General features: G+C 41.7%; 3 protein-coding genes across 7 annotated transcripts in view; 1 reads left to right on the top strand and 2 right to left on the bottom strand.

Annotated features, from left to right (window-relative positions):
• Nucleotides 1-2,322: 2,322 nt before the first annotated feature.
• On the bottom strand, nt 2,323-11,270 carry LOC125978996 (fibulin-7). The gene is made up of 8 exons (XM_049736955.2): nt 10,910-11,270; nt 10,035-10,197; nt 8,470-8,646; nt 6,412-6,537; nt 6,207-6,344; nt 5,541-5,678; nt 5,039-5,177; nt 2,323-3,576 (listed from the first exon to the last, which is right to left on the bottom strand). The coding sequence occupies exons 1-8, from the start codon at nt 10,982-10,984 to the stop codon at nt 3,204-3,206; spliced, it is 1,329 nt and encodes a 442-aa protein (XP_049592912.1). The 5' UTR covers nt 10,985-11,270; the 3' UTR covers nt 2,323-3,203.
• Nucleotides 11,271-11,902: 632 nt separating this feature from the next.
• Nucleotides 11,903-18,854, top strand: LOC125978994 (zinc finger CCCH domain-containing protein 6). Of its 5 annotated transcripts, XM_068652657.1 has the most exons (13): nt 11,903-12,191; nt 12,292-12,402; nt 13,561-13,786; nt 13,863-13,985; nt 14,055-14,295; nt 14,375-14,523; nt 14,595-14,720; nt 15,119-15,233; nt 15,314-15,423; nt 15,502-15,752; nt 15,826-16,229; nt 16,303-16,491; nt 16,564-18,854. In XM_068652657.1, exons 2-13 carry the CDS (start codon nt 12,317-12,319, stop codon nt 18,000-18,002), a joined length of 3,459 nt encoding a protein of 1,152 aa, XP_068508758.1. In that variant the 5' UTR covers nt 11,903-12,191; nt 12,292-12,316; the 3' UTR covers nt 18,003-18,854. The 5 variants fall into 5 exon arrangements, with proteins under 5 accessions (XP_068508758.1, XP_049592906.1, XP_049592907.1 ...); XM_049736949.2 differs by having other exon boundaries at nt 11,903-12,402; XM_049736950.2 differs by having other exon boundaries at nt 11,903-12,402; nt 16,306-16,491.
• The window catches only part of LOC125978883 (uncharacterized), a 5,191-nt gene continuing 2,486 nt past the window's right edge, over nt 18,676-21,380 (bottom strand). Inside the window, exons 2-6 of the mRNA XM_049736728.1 lie at nt 20,125-21,380; nt 19,784-19,954; nt 19,531-19,703; nt 19,349-19,466; nt 18,676-19,267 (exon numbers count right to left, since the gene is read on the bottom strand). The exon at nt 20,125-21,380 is cut by the window's right edge and continues 1,987 nt beyond it. Coding sequence (XP_049592685.1) covers nt 19,025-19,267; nt 19,349-19,466; nt 19,531-19,703; nt 19,784-19,954; nt 20,125-21,380 — 1,961 coding nt within the window. The 3' untranslated portion in view covers nt 18,676-19,024. The remainder of the gene's footprint in view (nt 19,268-19,348; nt 19,467-19,530; nt 19,704-19,783; nt 19,955-20,124) is intronic.

A 21,380-nucleotide genomic window follows, 5' to 3' on the forward strand; every position in this document is an offset into this window, starting at 1 on the left:
GATCTTGAAGGCCTTGCCACTTCAATCTAATTTATTTGGCATATCACTACAAATTCTGACATATACTTTGTCCTACTTAAACTCAATTTTGGAACACAGAAGTTACTTTGAAATTCGGGCTGTCATTTGGTGTTGATGATGTTATTCAGAGTTGAACATGTTGCTTCTGCTTTCTTCCAGTTTTACTAGAGTGTATCAAACATTAACATACAGCCGCATCCTTTTACCTATAGAAATGCATTTCAAAGATGTAAAATGTAAACGAGAAAATGAAAATATTAGTTCTACCTCTATGATGGATTTAATACGAACTGAGCATTATCTTTGCAAAGGTGAACAAAAGCATTACAACTCTTTCAGTGGATTATTATGATGTGCCTGTAAATTGCCAAATCATGGGACAAGATGCTCCTGTGTTCCTTGGTTTGTAATATCACATCAGAGATGGCTTCTTCTCTTTGTAGTAAAATGTGAAAACCTGTTGAGCTAGCTCCTCAACATGGTTGCTAAGGGTGAGCTGCTTTCTCAATTCAAACTCATCATTTGAGCTTTTCATTGAGAACGGACAAAACATCTGAGGCCACTGTGACCAGAACGTAACAGAATACTAACATCCGCATGTTGATGGATGTGTTGACATCTTTCATTGAGCTTCTGATTTACGGATTGAAATAAATAAATTGCCAAACTCACATCTGTTAATTCTTCTTTCTCAACAAAAATAAGAATTTTTCATAGGCAAAATTCAATTGAAATAAATTTCACAATTAACACATTTAATCATTAGGAAAAAAAGGTGCGTTGAATCCCCAAAAGAGTAAACTGGATCAACATTTTAGTTGAGCATTTAGTAGCTTCTAACTTACTCATATCGTCCTCCCCTGCAAGTTTGGACTGCTGTGAGGACTCAAGCCACCGCAGGTTTGAGACCCACGGGCCAAAACACACTGGAACCTGGACCTGTCTCAAGGCCTTCCTTCTCTCTCTCTCTCTCTCTCTCTCTCTCTCTCTCTCCCTCTCTCTCCCCCACCCCAGCAAATGGCTTGCGTTAGCAAGCCAGACATTCTCCAATTGTCTCTGGCAACATCCTTCCTCCTCGTCAAAATGGATGCAACATGTGCCTAGCTGAGGACAAGTCTGAGGACAAACTAAACGCTCCAGTACGAGGAGTGTGGAACCTTTGAGGTTGAACACAGCTGGTTATGGGATGCTTCCCAAACTTTGATTTGGATTCTTTATTAACTGTAGAGACACAAGTTTTGTGACCAATACCTCCATTGAAAAATAAATCAAATAAATTCTTTTGAGAGGGGGGAAAAAAATAAATAAATAATGGGGTTGTACACTCTAATAGTTCCTGGTAATGTCACTGTTGTGCCATGTTTTCGCCGCTTGATGATGATTGTGTGCACTGTGTTCCGTGGAATATTACATGCTTTGGAAATTCTTTTGGACCATTCTTTTGATTAATGTCTTTGAACATTGAGAGCGACGTGATTCTGAGGAAGTTCTTTGCGCACTGTGAATTGCTCAGTAAGTTGTGACTACAAAAATGAGCAGCTAACCCTATTTGGGGTTAATCAGAGGCACTTTAAATGTCAGCTTTCATGACAGAAAGCTTTTTCTTTTTCCAAAATTCTTATTCATCGCACAAAATAAGATTGTAAAATGTTAAAACAATACAAACACCACTGCCTTAACGTCAATAAATAGTCATGTGTTTGGTTACGCTGCGCTATTAAAAACTTCCTGTGTGTATTTTTCTTCTCTCCTGACTTTCGTCTTCTCTTGACACCCCTTGTTTGGACTGGTTGATCTTCTGAGATTAAGAAAATAAACAGTTCAAGTAAAGGCAAAAACTCATTCCTACAGTTAGTGTGATGCTCACTGAACTGAGCTCTGGAGGCTTATACGGTAATGTTGAGCAACGTTTGCAAAGATTTCCCATGACATCATACAAGACGGCAAAAAAATAAAATAAAGAGCATGCACTCCCTGCCCTCTAGATTTTAGTCCAAATGTAAAGCCCTGGATGGAGATGTGAGAGGACAGAGGGAAGGAAGACAGCACACATGTTGAACATTAGTGTCTTATTAAAAAAAAAAAATAGACACCGTGAGATGTGTTTTTACATATTTGACAGTTCCCGCGATGAGATCCAAACTGCTTTGAAAGTTTGCTGAAACCTTCCTTGTCATCTATTCAGAGAACATTTGATCATTATCCAGGATTTATTAATCCCCTGTGCTTTGGTTTCACTACCTAACTCTAACTTGAAAACAAGCAGTGGCGCACTGTTCGGCATTGAGTGAGGTAAAAAGCTGAGATGTTATACTGAGTTTATTTTATTTATGTAAAGACAATATTTAAACTCATCCAGTTGTTATCATCCTTAAAATACATGATGTATCAAGTGTGGAATATGGAATCTCCTGCTACTGTTGATTATCCACTTTCCACTCTCCACAAAAAAAAGAAAGATTGAATAGTGTGTATATACAGTATGTGATGGAAGTTAATGCAAGAACCAGTAATAAAATATCCAAAATATACACTAACTTTATAGGTGTCCATGTGTCTAGTAGTGAGTAAATCATCGTTAAAACAGGGGGGACAGGACAGTGGTGTTATTGTCAAAAGTAATGCTCTCTGGTTAAGGAATTTGATATTTTCCATGTCACAATTTTCCAAATTGTGTAATTTTTACTCCTGAACAGTGATAATTTTGGAGGTAAAAGGATTCCGCTCCACTCCGGCAAATATATTCCTGCATGTGTTAACGTTTGAAAGAAGAATTACCCAAATTTTCCGGTTGATACCCAATTTGCATTTAGTGCCATGGAAAGTGTCCTGCTCTTCCAAATGAATATTTAAAAAAAAAAAAATGTTCCTCTGGAAAGTGTCCACAAGTTTTTAAAAATGCAAATCTAAATTCGGGCTCTGTTCTTGAATTTTGTGTTCGTCTTGAGAGAGCAGTCGCTGCAAAACAAATGGGAATATTTTATGCTGCCTCAATATAGTTTTTTGGGCTCCAATGGATGTCTGTGCTCTGTCACAGAGTGACATTTTACTGCTGCCATATTTTTACTGCACAGTCGTTTGAGTACTTAAACTAGAAAATCTTAGAGTGAATCACCCTCTGTCCTGCGACCGGCCGCAATGGAATGAAGGTGGGCAGTACGATCGGTGCCTCCTCAATCTCCTCAGAAGTTGTAGGGTGACACAAGAACATGGACTCTGGCCACATGCTTAGCTTGGAAAGTGCGGTCGGCATATTCCGACATGTCCACGTCCACATTGATCTCCTGCGGCCCGCGCAGCTGTTGAACCAGAATCAGCTCGCCGGTTTGTCTGTCTGAGCGTTGCATGACAAAGGTACCCCGGGAGTTTCCTCCAACAATGCCAAAGCGCAGGCTGTCAGGCCCTGCACGCCCGGGGGCCCCGGCGGTGGCCATACGGAAAAGGGTGGCGGGGGTCTGTACGTTGGAAGGAAGGGAGAGGTAGTGGAACGAGACGGTCTTTGGAGCGAGGTGGCAGGAACGGCTTTCCATGGGGCAGGGATTCCTCTCACACTGACTACAAAAAAAAAAAAAAATCAAGGAACAAATCATGTTAGAGGGACAGGAAAGATAAATACTCTTTGATTTCCTTTCCGTGTGCGGTTATGTTTCATAAGTGGAGACCCTTGACATAAAACTCAGAGTGACTCAGAACCTGAATGCAAGCTGGGGGGAAATTTCTAGAATCATGTCCATCTTATTAAAATCAAATTTTTGTGTGTCTGTGTCTTTAATAGAACCGTTACAATTCTATTGTGGCTACAATAAAATCTGGCAAATTATGGGAAATGTGTGGCATTTTCAATTTCCTTTTAAGATGATTGTTTCCTTCAGTCGGTATCATTTAGAATGCATGGAAAATGAACGTGGTTATGAAGAATGAACAATGACATCCAGTCAATGGACATTCTATTAAGTACATCTGCATCTGATGAACTCCATCCACAATGAGAGCCGAGAGTCAAAGTGTCATTTTAACACTGTGACATTTTTTGGCTCATTCGAAACTTTGCATGATTATTTTGAATTTTTGAGTCTGGTGAGGCTGCACGTTTTGGAATGTAGCATCTGATTGGGCTAAGCTACGGTGCTAAGCAATACTTTGCTTTGTCCATGTTAGCGTCTGCCAAAAGATTCAGTCATCTCCTCTGCTGGCATTGGTGTTCAACCACACTGCTGGTTCAGTAAGAGCACACAGTGCTATGTTTCAGTCCTTTCGACCGGGCAGCTTGGCTTGACAGAGACGTTGTAATGTTTCTCAGCAATTGGACAGCATTAAAGAGAAAATAATGTTTGGCAATGAGGTTCTGCTGAGTATGCATGCTCTTGTCACATATGGTTTGCTTCACTATTATACAGCTTGAACCACAAATTTTATTTTTGTAGTTTTGGGCTTCTCATGTGGCTTCTGTGTGTGTGCGTACAATCATCTCATCTTCCTCCTTTGAGATGCACTCCAAGGTTAATAATGATGAAATACACTCACCAGTCACAACATGCTATGATATCCCATTCAAAATGTTCATCAAAAATTTTGTCTATACTAACTTTATATAATTGTTGTAGTTTGTTGTGGCGTTAAAGCAAACACAAATATAAATAATAAATATGCTGATGATGACGACCTTATTTAACCTTTCCTTAACTCGTTGAGCGGTTAAAAAAAAAGCTTAGTTTATGATTCCTAGCAAATATTGTGTTGACATAAAGAAGCAGAACAAAAGTCAACATGAATGAAATCTGTAGTTGTCTTTGTTTTAAGCAACTACTATTACCTTCTTCTTGAGTGAGCTACCCTCCACATTCAGACCTGATTTACAAGGGAAATTTGGAAATGTTTTGAGAGTCATAAATAAATGTGAATGCAAACTTGACATTTTACTCTCCTTTTTCCTGCCATTAGTCAAAATGTCACACCAGGAGCCCAGTAGCACTACTTAAAAGATAAAAGGGCCAAAAAGTTTAAAAGGTACACGTACAGAGGTGATGTTTTAACGTAGCTGATGTTGCCATGGGAACGAGGACAGTCTGGGTTGACGCACTGAAAGCCTCCCCCAGTGTTGATACATGTTGTTCCTCGGCTACAGTTGTGCTGCTGGTTTAAACATTCGTCCACATCTGGAAGACAAAACAGTAGAGGCATGTAAGTAGAGTGGAGGGGCTTGCAGCCAGACCGTCCTCAGTCTGAGCACCCGGGTGCTGAGCTCCATTTGTTTATTTGGTTTTTCGGGTCAGTCTCACTTAAATGCTTCATGTTCTAAAGATCATTCCTGCTGGGAAATGCTGAGCTCATTCATCCCGGGGCCAAACATTTTGCTCCAAAAATTGGTCATAAGGAGAATCGAGGAGTTTGACAGCTTTTGCACTGTGGTAAATAAAATCACAGGTAACCCCACACACACACACACACACAAAGTCAGATCTGCAGCTGTTAAAGCCTTGTGAATGAGCCTTTGTCCCCTGTGCCCTCTTGTCGCTCACCCTCACAGCTCCGCCCATCTGGGAGCAACTTATAGCCACCGGGACAGGAGCAGTGGTATGAGCCCGGGACGTTGACACATTCATGGACGCATAAAGTCCCTCCCTGGTCCAGACGGTAGACTTCACACTCATTGACATCTGTTAAAAACAGGAAAAGGCAGGCATCTCAGGACCGTGCAGGGCTGCTGTACACAGGACGGCAGGAATGTTTGGGATGGAGGAAATTCACCATATTAAAAGCACATTCTGGAACAAACATATGGGAAGACTGTTTCTGTCTACCAGGTTGCCTGTGTGGTTTATTGAGTACCTACCCGTCTGAGTGTGCTGCTGCCTATCGTGTACGTTGTAAAGACACAAATGAAGTGTTTCAAAATATTAAGATGCGCTTGCATCATTTAACATTGCTTGTCTCTTAATCATTCACACAATTACTGCACATCAGAGCACCTGAACTGTGACCTAAATGGATGCTAATCAGCTTGTGACCTCTCGATAGGATTATTTTGTTTGTTACAAACTGGCCTCCACTGATTAGCAGTCGAAGATTCTGTTATTTAGTGGATGTTTTCTTGCACCGTTTATGTCATGCAGTTGCTAAGATGGCCAAGTGTCAACATAATCTAAAGTTCTTGAAGTAACACATTACGGTGAACAGGAGCTCACCTTGGCAGATGCTGTTATCAGATGTTCCACTCATGTGGAAGCCTGCATCACAACTACAGTGTTGGGCCCGGTTCACCTGGGCACAGCGAGGTTTTCGGCTGAACGCTGGATCGTTCATTACGCTCCACTCGGGAGGAGCTGAAATAAAGGAAATAGAATCGGGCTTAATAAAAAGCAGTGTGGTTTGTATTGAGTTACATCCTACCGGTCTGAGTGTGGTGCTGGCAGTGAGAACCACTCCAGCTCTGTGAGCAGGTGCATTTGTACTGATTGACACCTTCCACGCAGGTACCTCCATTTTGGCAGGGGTTACTTGCACATTCGCTGACATCTGAAGTAGCAGGAGACAGAGGGTAACACAAATATAAACATTCTCTTGAGTTACGTTATAATACTGACACAGCAATCTATTTCTGATTATACTTGTCCTACTGGTGTTGATGGGAGCTGAAGTCAAGTCAATGTTTTTCTTTTAAAAAGTATTTCCTATTTGCATGTCTGAAATATAAATTAAGCCGAAAAATCAATCCATTCTGCAATTTTGCTTGGTACTGCTACTTGCTGCCTTTACTTCTCGTGCTGACTTGAATATTCCAAAAGTAAATCTTGAAAACAGCAACCTTAAAAGTTTGATACAATGGAAACAATGACTATGATGTTAAAGCTGTTATTTCAAGAGTTCTCTGGGCATTGACACTGTCTAACTCATCACTGTCTGCAAATGGACTCATCCGTATCTGTGAATTCTCCTGACACGTGATTATTTCCGCTTAAATGTGCACAAACTACGTAAACTGAAGCACCGCATATAAGAAAATGACAAGATAATAATAAGGCTGGTGAAAGGGGGAATAAATACACATAGAGACAAGAGCTACAAAGAACCATATGGCACAGATCCCTATAAAACCGTCTGGACTCCTTACCCTCAGTAGAGTTGCGGGTGTGATGGAGCCTAACACAGTAAAATTGTTGCCAGCCAATCGCAGGACACTCCATAAAATATTATCTGTAATAGGGATGTTGGCAGTCTGGTTTTATTTACGTACAGTAGATGTCTGTGTACCCTTTATGTAGCCTCATGATGAATCCTTATTAATATTTTCTTTTCATTACTTCAGTGTTAAAAGATTGCACGCAATAGAAAACAAGATTTTCAACTGAAGACCTTAAAGAAAATATTTTTAACCTCATTTAAATTCACCCAATTCAACGTTCTATGTCAATATTGTTTGTTAAGCGTGGCTAAAATTAGAATGCTGATGCTAGGTTTTGAAGAAAAAAAAACAAAAACATGAACAGAGATAATACTGTTACAGGGTCATGCCTTTTCGTGTTGCTCTAAAGGTGAATATCAATAAACACGTTGAAAAATGTGGCCTTTTGGGGGAGGAAAAGTGCTGCCACTGCAGGTTGATGGGGCTATGAAGAGCATGCTTAGCATACTTCTGCGCTATCAGACCATGGGTGGGATATCATTTCAGGTCCAAATCCCATCAACCGGGACACCACTGTCAAGAAACATGAGCAAGATAGTGAGAGGAGAAGAAAGAGTGAAACGAGAGGGGGTCTGACAGTTACCCAATGCACTGCTATTCAGGAGAGGCACAAAGCTGGCTATAGGGAATGCATCCCACAGAGGAATGAAATAAAGTGGATTGTGATAGTGGATATTAGATTCCACATTCAACTAGGCCTTCTTCCAGAATATGAAAGAGCTGCAAGCATTGTGAAGAAGGCTACCTTTACCTGCATTCTGGATTTTTTGGGGGGGCTGGTGGATGTTTATTTACTGAGACATTGTGCACTTTATTAACCCCCTGTAGACAAATAAACTTGTGAATTTCAAATGTATTCTGAAATGGAATAAAAAGTGGATTTGAATTTGGAATCTGAATCGGTATGTGAATGGGATCCAACTTGAATTTGACATGGCATTGCAGTAAAACTAGAATCAGATTTGGACTGAATATTGAAAATAATTGAATTTGAAATACAAAGTAGCTAAATGAAAAGTGAACTGCAATGAAATGAGTGTGCCTGATAGTGTAGTGGTTCACTTGCATGACCTCCATGCAGTCTGGGTGTGTTGTTGCAAAATGAAGAAAACATATAAATAAATAAATGATGAATGAAATTATCTTGGAATTCAATTGACATCAAAAGTGGAATTGAATGGCACTTTGAATTGGAGCGGACCAGCATTTTAGTCTCACACTATACTTTTTCCATTTAGTAGCAGGTTAAGTGGCGATCACCTCACCTTTACAGACGGCGTCCACACCGCTCCATGTGCCATTGTCTTGGCACACACGTGTAGCTGAACCCACGAGGTGGTAGCCCTGCGAGCAAGCAAAATGCACCTCATGTCCGGCCAGGTGTTTGGATCCAAACTTTGTCCCGTGCTCCAGTTCTTCCAGAGGCCGACAGGTGGCGGGAGCTATGAAGAGGAAAAAGAAGAAGAGAGAGGCTGATCACACGTGGAGAACAACAAGCCTCCCAACATCCTCACTGCCTGCGGATGGACACGTGTCACTGAGCAGTCTAAAACGCATCATTAGCAGCAGACTGGAAAGTTGAATGCCTGCATAAAATACAGTATTAACATTACATAACATTATAAATGGACATCCACTTTCCATTTTTATTACACGTTTCGGCTTCCTTCACCGATTGTGAGAAAGCATTTAATAACAACTCGCAGTTACGTTCTTTTGTGCCTTGAGACCAATTTTGCAGTTCAATGTTTTCCAGATGAACAGGATAAGCTTCATGACGGAATCACGCCACATGAGAAAAATGTGTGCACAGGAACATGAAAGGGAAGGCGTAAAGCTGTTATTTTGTTTTTTTAGATTTTCAATAGTGAATGTCTGAACCCAAGCAACACCTTAATTGCACCGATTTGTATTTTTAGATTTTGGCATTCGGTGAAAAATGATGAGGAGTTTTGACCTGGAGATTACCCTAACAAACCGGCCAAGTAACATCAACAATCCCACAATTGTACTTTCTTTTTTGAATGACTACCGCAGTGACAGTTGACCTGGAATTTCTTAATAGTAATCTCAGAATAGCAGGCATCTGCTGTTTTATCTGGAAGAACGATGAATGTATCATACTTATATTATGTATAGAGTATTTTGTATCATTAGTCACCTTTTCATATACCGTAGTATGATGCCTTTTAACCTTAGAACAGCACTGAATTACTACCATGATGCCATTCATTTACACGCTACAAACAGTGATTTTTAAACTGGACCCCCTGTACCCCTGTGGGTCCACGAGTCCCAAATACTAAACTAATTACTCCTTTCTGCTTTAAATTTGGGCCAAATTCTGACTTGCTTGTTCCAAAGGACTTTATAAAGAAAATAATGTGAAAATGATTCTGCTCATGTTTCAATGGGAATTAAACTCTAAAATAGTCAGTCGAGCGGTTGGGATTATCTCCAAATATATAGCTCCAAAACCCCAAATTGGCAGTACTGACTGTGTAAATTAGTTACTCTCTGTTTGCAGTTATGTTGTTATTGTGGAAACAATGCTCATCGTCTTGCAACAATGAATAAATGCTGCAATTATTTCATTTGAGTTTAGTTAAGTTTAGGGGAAAATGTTTAAAATATATATACCGTATTTCCCATGGCATTTTGGCACGTCGAACTGGTGTTTGGATTATGAGGGTACCCAAACTGCATTACGTTTCAAATATTTTGCACTTCTCATGTAAATAATCTAAATGTCAGCATTCTCCGGTATAGTTCTGCACCTTGGTAAACTACAATCATAGATGATTAGGTGATATGACAGTTTATCACTCACCAGCTGACTGATCCGCTTGAGGCAACTTGGAGACAGAATTTTGTAGCGTTGCCAGTTTTGACTTCATGATCCGGAAGCCCTCTGTGAATCGAACCTCTTGGCCTTTCAGAAACTTCTCCATCTGTCGCAACACCCCAACCACTTGATGTTTATCCATGCAGGTCTGTGGATCAAAGCAAGGACATTGGAAAACAAATCACCCTTATTGAAGTATGTATGCATTATGTTTGTAATTGTCATTACATTTTCTCGTGTTTACCATACTCTACTACTTTCAATCAGAAGATAAACAACCTCAGCCTATTCCGTTTCTAAGTGCATCCCAAACACAGCAAGACAAAATCTGTCTGGCAGATGTCTGTAGGACACGAGTCCAAACGCTGCTTCTTTGTATATTTTGCATGGCAGCAGGACAGTAAGCTTATTGGGTGATCCAGAATGACCAAAATTAAAGCTGAATAGATACCACAATCAGTTACTTGAGCAAAATTTTATGCCAACTCAGTACAGAGTTGTGTTTAATCCTTCATGCAAGGTTTATTAATCACATGCTCATTGAAGCAATTTCTCATGGGCGGCATACCTTGAATTCCTGTACTCCTATTTATAAGAAGGGGGGCTTACTACAACAGCAACTAGCGCCCAGGAATTAAAAATCATATTGTACCAAGTTTCAACCTGTGGTTGTTGCTAGTGCCCTACATGCCTCTCGTTGACAAGACACGAGCACTCCAAATCTTCCAGCAAAACTCATTTTGCCTCTATCACTAGTATTATTTTTCTGAATATGATACAAAAAAAAAAAAGAAAAAAAAAGAGAAAAGATGCTCTCAAACAACACTTCCAAAAATCACATTAGACAACTATATTCTTACCTGAACTGCAGCATGGCCATGAACAGCTGTCAAACACAGCAAAAGTAAACACCTGCACCAAAAAGGCAGCCCCATATCTCCACGTCCAATTACTAATTTGCTCCTCTTATAGGAAGACCCTGTTGCACCTAACAGTCAAGTTAATATAAGCGTCCTTCAGTTGGACTCGGATCGTTTTAGTGGGATGCTCATCAGGTGTCTAAGATGGATCGGTGCTCCTGGAAAGTTTGTGCTCTGACTTCTTACACGTCGCCCTGCTTCTGCTGCAAGAATCCCTCCCACCAAGGCTGCAATCTCCACTTTCAAACGGAATGGAAATAGCTTCATTGTGATCAGTTAATAACTCCATAAGTGTTGCGAAAAAAACTTACAAATATTTTTTAGAATAGGAACATTAGTGCGTGAGTGCGTACATGCGTGTAAGTGTGCATGCGTGCGCCTGCGCGCGCACACGTACGCGCGTGCATTGTGATTGGCAATTATATGACTAATTGTTGCCTAATCTAAGTTGTAGTTGATATTTAATATTATGCCTGTAGGGAGAACTCCTATTTATAAATAATGGAATTAACATTTTCAACTGTATTTTTTTTTTTCAATCTTCAATTTTTCTCTGGTTTGGTGCTTCCAACCTCATTTTTTACCGTTTGCGCTTCATATTTTTAGAGAGTTACAGCGACACGTTGTGGTCAAAGTGGAAAGCGCGAGTGTTCAGGGCTCAGTTGTTGCTTTCTCATCAACATTTGTGTACATTTAAAATATATATATTAAAAGTCGGCTGTGGTATTAAATTACGAAAATAAGAAATTGATCCCAAGAACAAATTCTCTAATTTCAAGTTAGTCGTAGACATATATGTGCGAAAGAGTGCGTGTGTGGGAGGACTGACAGCAATTTACACCAATCACAATTGCCGTTATGATGACGTCAACAAATAATGACCAATCACAGAAGGCGATTGTTGGACTCCAGTTAGTTAGAGCTGCAATGGGTTTGAAACGTGCGGACGAATACAGCATTTGGGAATGTGCGCGACGAGGCAGAGTAGCCATTTTGAGATGATATCGCTGTTGAGAAATCCCGTGAAGATGCTGAAATCAACGAACATGGTTACAACACAGATTGTTTCTCCCTCCGTCTCCTCTCTTCTTTCACCATGGCAGCTGTCAACCGACGGGACATTAGCAAAGCGGGGTATCGAGCTGTGCTCACAGAGTTAAAACGTCATTGGTATGAAAGAGGAGAGTGTCTGTACATTGTCTCAGTCGAGACATGAAACACCGTGAGTTCTTTTGTTTCCTGCAGTCTGAACATCTTCCAGCATCTGTCACAACACAACGTCTCATTGACTGCTTGAGTTAATTCACTCTTGTACTGGACAGAGAAGTGAAGCAGATTTGATTTCCAATGGCCTCTGTGAGCCTTGTTTCCAGTCCCCCAGCCCCTGTTTTTGACAAAAACATGACAGACTCTGAGCTGGCAGGGGACGAAAGGTCGAGTAACAATCTTAATGCAATTCTTAACACAATCATCTGTGCATTTCAGTGCTGTGCATCGACATTATTGTTTTCATTTTTTTTTTCTCCTCATCACACATTTAGGGGTTTATACATTTCCTGGTGCCCCTTTTACAATTCTTGCATGCCTTTTCAGTGCATTGATTGCCTGCAGTTTTCCTGCCTGTCTGTCGAAACGATTCATTCACGTACATTTCCATGCGATGGGAGACATAATTATGTGTACTGTAGTGTTGGAATGAATCCATTGCTGCGTTGTTGCCATCTGCAGGGGATGACGTAATGGCACGCCCATTTTTAGTAACGTTCGTTCCTTAGCTGGCCGCTAGGCGGTACTGCACCATGTTCACTCAGGGCTGATATGATGGTGATCACGACGATTGAGCACTTACGATAGTTTATATCTACCCTAATGTCCATGTACATCATAAAATTGTACAAGTTGACATCTGACGCTTCAGTAGTGGACTGGTGCAGGTTTTTCTCATTCCAAAAAAATATTCAAAAACCTACCCCCAAATTTACAAAAGAATGGAATTGGAATATGAATTGCAAATACACAAGAACAAACGGAGTATCGGAGGGTCTATTGTCCACTAAATATGCTAACGATATTGGCATCAAAGCAGCAATATTTATCTTGGGTTTGACTTTTAATTTGATTGCACAATAACTTGTAATGAGAGACCAACCCTCTTGTAAGGATTAACATAATTACACCTGGTACATTGAAGAATTTGGCATGCGTTTTGCACAGTCAGCGTGCATGGTATGCAAAGTTCAACTCTGGCGTTCCTGTGTAGAGTTTGCATGTTCTAATTGTGCTTGCATTGGTTTTCTTCCTCCCACATTCCTTAAACTGAAGATTGAAAACAAAGTTAAAACTGTATAAAAGTTTGATGGAAGTGGATTTTGCACATATATTAATAGCTTTGGCTTTCCCAGCCTTAGTAGATAAAAAGTCTAGCAAAAGGCATGCGAGCCAATAAATGTTTTTTTTTAATCCCGTTGTTACTCAGAACTGCTTAAAAGGATATTGAAATGGATCGATTGAATCAAATAATTTAGGACGCGGATTTGCTTTTTTCATAGACTTTAGTTACCGAAGTGCTCACCTTTTGAATGACATTTCAGGGAGGATGGCGAGTTGGAAGATGGAGAAATAGACGATGAGGGAATCGGGATAGAGGAAGAAAACAAAGAGGCCCTAGAGGCAAATGAAGACAAAGAAAAGCCAAAAGAGAAGGAACGGGACAAAGCGAAAGAAAAAGAAGACAAGTCTCACAGGCACTCAAGGAAACGCTACAAAAAGACACGAGAGAAGAGAAGGTCGAAAAGGAGGAGACGGGACAGACAAAAAGTAATCTACTTGACCTTACAATTAAAATTGAATTGATTCCATTATGTAATTTGTTTCTGTCTGTCTGTCTCTTCAGCATCACTCATCTTCAAGTAGCTCCAGTTCTGACAGCTACGACTCTGACTATGACCGCCCAGAGAGACCCAAAAACAGGCCGAGTCATGGATCTGGACGTGATTGTGACATCCAGAATACTCAGGTGAGTATATGCACCCCACCCCTCATTAACTGTATATTCATGCAGTTAATGAGTCTGTTTATTTTCCAGTATGGAAGAGACCAAAAAGCGTCACGCGGCAACTTGCATAAGTCACCGCCGCTGCCTCACAAAAGCAGCAATTTTGACAAGTACAGTGATTATAGCGATGACTATGAAGATGAGGAGGATCATTATGAAGATGAGTCAGAGTACCACCAGTCGAAAGATTCAACACCCGGGCCGGGAAGAGGCCGCTATGCGAAAGACCAGATGATGGGGAAGAGGGGGAACATGAGGGGCATGAGACAATGTGAGAAAGCACCAAACTAATCTTTCATCCCAAACATGTTAAATAGCAATAAACAAAGCACAAATTTGTTTCACTGCAGTTGGGCCGAGAGGTAGAGGCAGAGGAAGTGGACCGGGAAGAGGACGTGGGATGCTCAATAAGAACAAAAAGATGAAGGGCGGCAAACCTTGGATGGGACGTGGAGGACGAGGCAGAGGGGCTGACCAGGACATGGAAGACGGCGCTCCTGTATGCTCATCAAATCTTTTATTTTCAGCAAATTATTATGGGCCACTAACATGTTCCTATTTATTTGACAGGAAGTGAAAAATTCGGGGTTTCAGAAGAAGCGACTGATTATGAGCAAAGAATTTATTAGTCAACACACAGTGGAACACAATGGAAGATACATTTGCAAGTACTTCCTGGAGGGTCGATGTATCAAGGTACGCTATTTCGAAAAGGTTTTACATAGAGATGCGTTATGGAAGCAAGAAGTAATAGCATTTTCTTTTTAACTAACTCTGAGCTTTTTTTCCCAACAGTCCTTATTTCTAGGTCATCTTGAATCATTTAAATCTGCATGTGATTGCAGTGACCACTAAAAATGCATGTAATTGTCCATAGATTCCACAAGATGGTAGCAAATTACAATTATGGTTGAGTGAATCTCCTCAACTTACTTCAACATACTTTCTAGACACCAAGGACAAAAACATAATAGTGGATGATAGTTCTTCAAAAAAATCTGTAGATGTCAAAGTGTGATTCAGTTGGCTGGCATTCTCTGTATACTGTTTAAAAATACTCAACTCAAAAGACAAGTGCTCATCTCTTCCTGTAGGGGGAGCAGTGTAAGTTTGAGCACGAGCTAGTCATCCCAGATAAGAAGAAGGAACTTTGTAAGTTCTACCTCCAGGGATACTGCAGCAAGGGAGACCATTGCATTTACATGCACAATATCCTTCATTGACAATCATACATGACCTTGTAAAAGTAACCTGACCATTCAGTGAGACTCCTTAATTTGCGACCCAACGTGAATATCCTTGCAAGTTCTTTCACACCGGAGCCAAATGCTATCAAGGTGACAACTGCAAATTTTCCCATGATTCTCTGACTGATGTGACGAAAGAGTTGCTCGATAAGGTGAGACATGTTTAAAGTGTAACAACTGCGCAATTCATAGGATTTCAAAAGCAATTAATAGTCAAAAGCAATTAATAGTATCTTTTCTGCACACACGATAAGATCATTAATACTGAGGAGGAGAACGCCCGTGAGGATGAGTTGGAGCTAGAGGACCTGAGAAAACAAGGCATCGCCCCACTTCCCAAGCCGCCTCCAGGGGTGGGCTTGCTCCCCACGCCGGGTCAGAGCAGCCCAACAGATGAGTCTTCTCAGGGAGGGAAGATCCCCTCCCTATTCGAAATCAAGGTTCACCCGACAGTGGACCTGGCGCATAAAATTGCCTCAAAGTAAGTCAAACCAAAATTAGGTTATGTGTTTTATCAAGAACCCTTAAATCGTTTTTTTTTTTCTCAATACCAGTGAGACCAACTACCAGGATTCTAATGAAGGCACTGAGCAAATTAGTGGCGGATCAGAAGAAACACAAAGTGGAGCTTTGGTGTCTTCAGGCTCTGACGGCACCACAGTCCCTTCCTTGGGGTCGCCAAGTTCTGTGGGTTACCCAACAGGACCACCCATGAGCGCCCAGAGCCCTCCTGGACCACAGCTGCCACATGGCTACCCAATGCAGCAGCCAATTCCACCTGGTCAGCCGCCAGGGTTTCATGGAAATATAAATCATCACGTGAATATGCAGAGGCCTCCATTCCCTGCAGTGCCAGAACTACAAATGCTGCAGAATATATTTCCATTTCCATCGTTGAGCCAGAACCCACTTGAGGTCCTCAACAACTTGCTCCAAAACCAGCCAGCAGGCCATCACGGTTTGTGTCACAATCACTGGTACGAATTTTGAGTTGCTTAAGGTACAATGGATCTTTGTTTTTGTTATGTTAGTAGAGCCCGGAATGAACCAGGTCCAGAACCTGCAGCAGAAAATTGGTCCAGATGTTCAGTTGCAGTCTTTACCTCCAGCGGTGCAGAAAGCCATCATTTTACACCTGACTCAGAACCAAACCGAGTCCAAGCCACATGAGAGCGAGCCGCAGAGAGCAGAGAGCCAAAATGATAAGAATACAAACAAAGGTGATTGTCCCTTCTGATCGTAAACAGGTTCCACCAGAAGCCCAGTCTAACTTGTTTGATCTTTTCCTCCAGATGAAACAACAAACTGGTATTCCAGCGACGAAGAGGGTGGGAGTAGTGTCGCGTCCATCCTCAAATGTCTGAAGAGGCAGAGTGAGATGCAGCAGTCCAAGACCCCAACACAGGCTCCTGCAGCACCTCTGGGCGACCCACGACTTGTCAAGGACAGAACTCAACCAAGTGACCCGCGTGTAAAGGCAGACCCTCGGCAGAGACCTCCCGATGTGAAAAAGGAGTCTGATGCAAGTTTGGATCCACGACTGTCCAGGGACCCCAGGAAACCGAGACCTATGGATTCGAACACCTATCGACAGCCAAACCAGCCGACTGGCCCAAAAAAGCCTGCTGGTGAAGAGGATGATGAAGGGGAGAGGGAACTCCGAGACAGAGCGGCTCTCATCCCATTGGAGGCCAGTCCGGATGTGGTGCTACGGGACCCCCGCTGCCAGCTGAAGCAGTTCAGCCACATTCGGGTGGACATTCTGCTTCAACGTCCAGCCTTCGCCCAAACGGTAGTCTGGGCTCCTGAAGACCTGATCCCGTCTCTGATACCCAAACAGGAGCATAGCATCAACCTACCCCTGCCACCTTTAATCGCTGATGCTCAGATGAACAGAACAAGTGTGCCAGAGCAAGCCCCTGCCTCCAGCCCCCCATTGACTGACCCCAGACTGGCGGCCACTCGTTTAAAGGATCGTCTCGCTCGTCTGCCATCTGGATCCTCAACGGAGAGACCTGTAGATCCGCGTCAGCAAAAGAATATAGACCCCAGAATCAGGCGTACAACAAGTTTGGACTCCAAGCTGCTGGGTCAGAAGGAAGCTACGGGAGGAGTTGTAGAAGCCAGGTTACAAAAGACCAGTGCTACCCCCTCCCTTTCCGAACAGCTGCCACCCTACGCGCCACGGCTGGCTTCTTCGGGGGGCATCCTGGAAAGCCCCACGACAATCCTAGGAGGAATCAGTCTGTACGACCCCCGAAATCAGACAGAGTCAGTTCAGAAGGATCAGGTAGAACCTCCGAAAAAAGCAGGCATTCTCAAACATCCAGTGAAGAAAGACACTCCTTCAAAACAAGCCACCTCCCCAAGTCAAGGCCGTGTCTCTTTGGAGGAGATGAAAGCCACGGACAATACCTCCAAGAACGATCATACTCCACTCGACAGTCCACAGCCATCTTCTCAGGACTCCATCATCACTCCCCACGCAGTGCATAATCTTCCAGTCCAGGCGTTGGCAGGCTTGATCCGACCCCAATACACTGACGCCAGGCAGGCCAAACTGGCAGGACCAGGGTCTGCAGGGGCACAAGAGGATGCAGAGGAACAGAAGGAGCAGAAGGAAGTTCTCGTAGAGGAACCCAAGCAGATGGACGAGGAGGAGCTCGAAGACAGGACTCTCAAAGATGTCTTCAAGACTTTTGACCCCACAGCTTCTCCTTTCTCCCAGTAAACTACATTGAATTGCTATCTTAGTGACACATGCCAATCAAAATTGAGCTATAATTCTATTTATTCCTGTACATTCACTTTATACATATTCATAAGTGGATGGTATGGGAGTGCGCATGTTAACATCTCTTTATTTTTTATTAGATTGTTGATTTGTCAGAAAGACACTTTTCCATTTCCCTGCAGTATATTTCTACTTGAATTGTGAAGTGGACATTTAACTATACTTAGTGTTTCAATTTAAATGTGTATGAAATTGTTCTGTTAATATGGTCTACATGCATTCAAGTTGTGAAGTCCATTAAACGTTTAATCAAATATTTCCTATTGACAAGTAACATTAAACTCAATATGTGAATCTCAACAAATTAGAAAATCCTTTTCTAGTTCACTTAGAAAACATTGATAATCCAGGTGGTATACAAATTAATGCAAATCTAAAATTCCCCTTCTCAAACAATTGGAATATTACATATAATCCAAATGTCTTAATTTAGAACGTAGGTAGGAATCAGTCTTGTTCAAGATATTTTCCTGTATTTAATGAATTAAAGTTTTCTTTATTGTACTGAAGTAATACATTCATTGAGATGCACTTGTAAATAAACAGTTTAACACTTATTTTAGCTGTTTTTATATCAAACATGTTACCTTAAAATGAGCTTGTATGCGTATTTTAAGCCATTTTGGAGCTTTTATTTGTATTGTTTTTGCAGCCTTTTAAAGACATGTTTCTTGTATGTCTATTTGTGGTGAGCTTTGTTTTCTGTGTACATTTAATCACCTTTTAAATACAGTCCACTGTACATATCTTAATGTGAATTAAATGTTTACACTACAACCTGACCTAAAATTGCATTAAATGAATCATTTTTTTTACTGCAGCTACATGAGTTATGTGAAACAATATTAAATACGTTGTCTTTCTCAGTCAACAAAGGCTTATTTTGACTGATAACTACAACCGTTAAAAAAACAAAACACATTTCCTCTCGGACATTGTCAAAGCTAAGCGTGATCTCCTTAAAGCAAATATTGTGGTCTATTATTGTAACCTCTCCATTGAAGCATCAAGTTGGAGCCGTCTTGTACTGGAGATGCCAGACTTGGTATGACGGATTGTGATGAAATCCTCCTCAAACCCAGCTCATCCGTTTTGGGGTTGGAGGTCTGCTGGGCTCGGTGGATCTCCAGGTTCTTCTTCCATTGGAAACACAAGGCAGTCGCTTCGGCTCCATCTGAATTGGGCTCCGGCTGCTTTAAACCCTCAGATAAGAGAAGAGATGCAACTTTAAAGGATGTTTAATGTTGTTTCATAATATGTAAATGCCGGTCTGTCCTGTTTACTGTGATGCAGGAGGTCTCTGCTGCATGAACCCCTTTAAGAACTGTGTGGAGGAGGTTCTGTGTGTTCTTCACCAGGATCTCATCAGATGATTTACAGCCAGGTGTTACAGAATTGACACTGCAGTACAAAAGAAGATCTCATTGCATTGTTTTGGTCTCACTTTTTTTTCCTGTTTGCATACCTGGAAAGGATGCTAAGCTGGTTGGTGATGGTGAGAATCTGTTCCACTATAAGGGAAAGGTCAAGCGCACACTGTGCATCCAGGCAGTGGTTAGCTATGACTTGAATAAACTTGGTCACCGTTTGGCCACTTGTCATCACATCTTTGGCTGCACACACAAACGCTTCTTTGTTCTAAGATTAAAACAAAGCCCAAAGCTGTTACATGATAGTTAAAAACAAAATCCATAAGGGTGACCTCTAGTGGTGCATACCAGTATTGGGCCTCTATTCCTCAAGTATTGGGTCATGTGGTACAGTGTGTCCGCCATCTTCCTGGTCTCCTGGACTATCTTGTTGTCTTTTGGATCCCAACTGGCACTTTCTTGTCTCAGCAAAAAGGAGGTGGAGGTCAGAGAGGATGCATCTTTGGAGCCAGACGTAACCTGCAGAGAAATATGAAGGCATGAATCTTGAACAAAATGCCAGACATGGGGTGAAAAATGGCATAGAGCAATATACAAATACATATAGTAAATATATATGGAACATGCACTCTATTTGCTTACCCAAAAGACCAATATGGAACTATTCCACAAATTATTTAAATACTTACATCCTTTACTGTATTTGTGAGTCCATCTTTATTCCAAGCTGACACTTTTGATTTTACAGCATCTTCACATATATGCCAAGATGCTTTTTTTGTTTCTTTATATCTCTTTCCATCACATGTCATAGGGACATTCTGAATGCATCCATCTGATGTCATGCCCTGAAGGCCTGCTCTGATATTGTCCTTTACTTCTTGGTTGATTCCATCTTGCTTACTGATCTCCTCTACCAGATAGTGAGCTTCTGCTGACCAGCACTGAATCTTCACCTCCAGGTTGAATATGTCATTGACTGAGCTTGTTTGTGCCATGAGACGCACCATGCTGATGATGTCAGACATCACAAATGACAAATGTGTGTTAATGGAGCGCAGGTTGGCACGTTCTGGTGTATCCCGCATGTAGACGAAGCTCTCTTCCGCTTTTTTGGTGGCATCTTTTACATTCTCAAGGAGTAAACTAACAGAATGTTTAAGTCTTTGTTGTGCGTCATCTGATTTGTTCTTCTCAGTTTGCTTTGCTGCCAAATGAGCAATGCTGACAACATTGTGGAGTGGAGTGTCATAATATTCATTTGCTTTACTCAAAAGCCCAGCGAGCTCTTTCATCTTAATAATGAGGTTCCTTCGAAGAAGCTCTGGCTTTGCCAGGTGCATGATACTTGGCGGTACGGCGAGGTCCTCCGTTGCTTGAAGGTAGCGCTCAGTCAGCGTCTTCAACTCACTCCGGTAAGCTGTCAACTCTTTTGATTTAAAATGACTTTTACAAGTTAGACTGGTGAGCCATGCAGCTTCCTGGATTCTCAGCGAGCCTTCCAATAAGATGAGAAGTTGCTTTTGAGGAGAGTGTTGGCTCATAGCGCCAGACGTTCCCAAAATCCTATCCAGAGAATTGAACAAAATGCAAATGGAGAGACCCCAGTGGATGCACAGACCCTCGAGCTGATCCAGCTGACCATCAGATGAGGTTGTAAACTCCATCAGATGCCTTGTGTTGTTTTGGGCTTTATGCAGTTTGTTGTGCAAAAGAGTCATGGTCTCCTGGTTTTCGCTTTGAGGGGTCACATGTGAAGACGTGAGCACCTGCACGATGTCAGCGCACCGGTTCATCACTTCACTGAGCTGCTGTTTCACGTCCGTTGTCTTAGTTACTTGAGCTCGCCTCAGCTCGGTGTAAATGACGTGATACCAAGGTTGGCTTCCTGGCAGCAGAACTTTTCGAATGTTGGCAATGAGGTCAGAAAACCGAGTACAGAGTC

The sequence above is a fragment of the Syngnathus scovelli genome, chromosome 12, assembly GCF_024217435.2.
Source record: "Syngnathus scovelli strain Florida chromosome 12, RoL_Ssco_1.2, whole genome shotgun sequence".
Classification (NCBI taxonomy): Eukaryota; Metazoa; Chordata; class Actinopteri; order Syngnathiformes; family Syngnathidae; genus Syngnathus; species Syngnathus scovelli.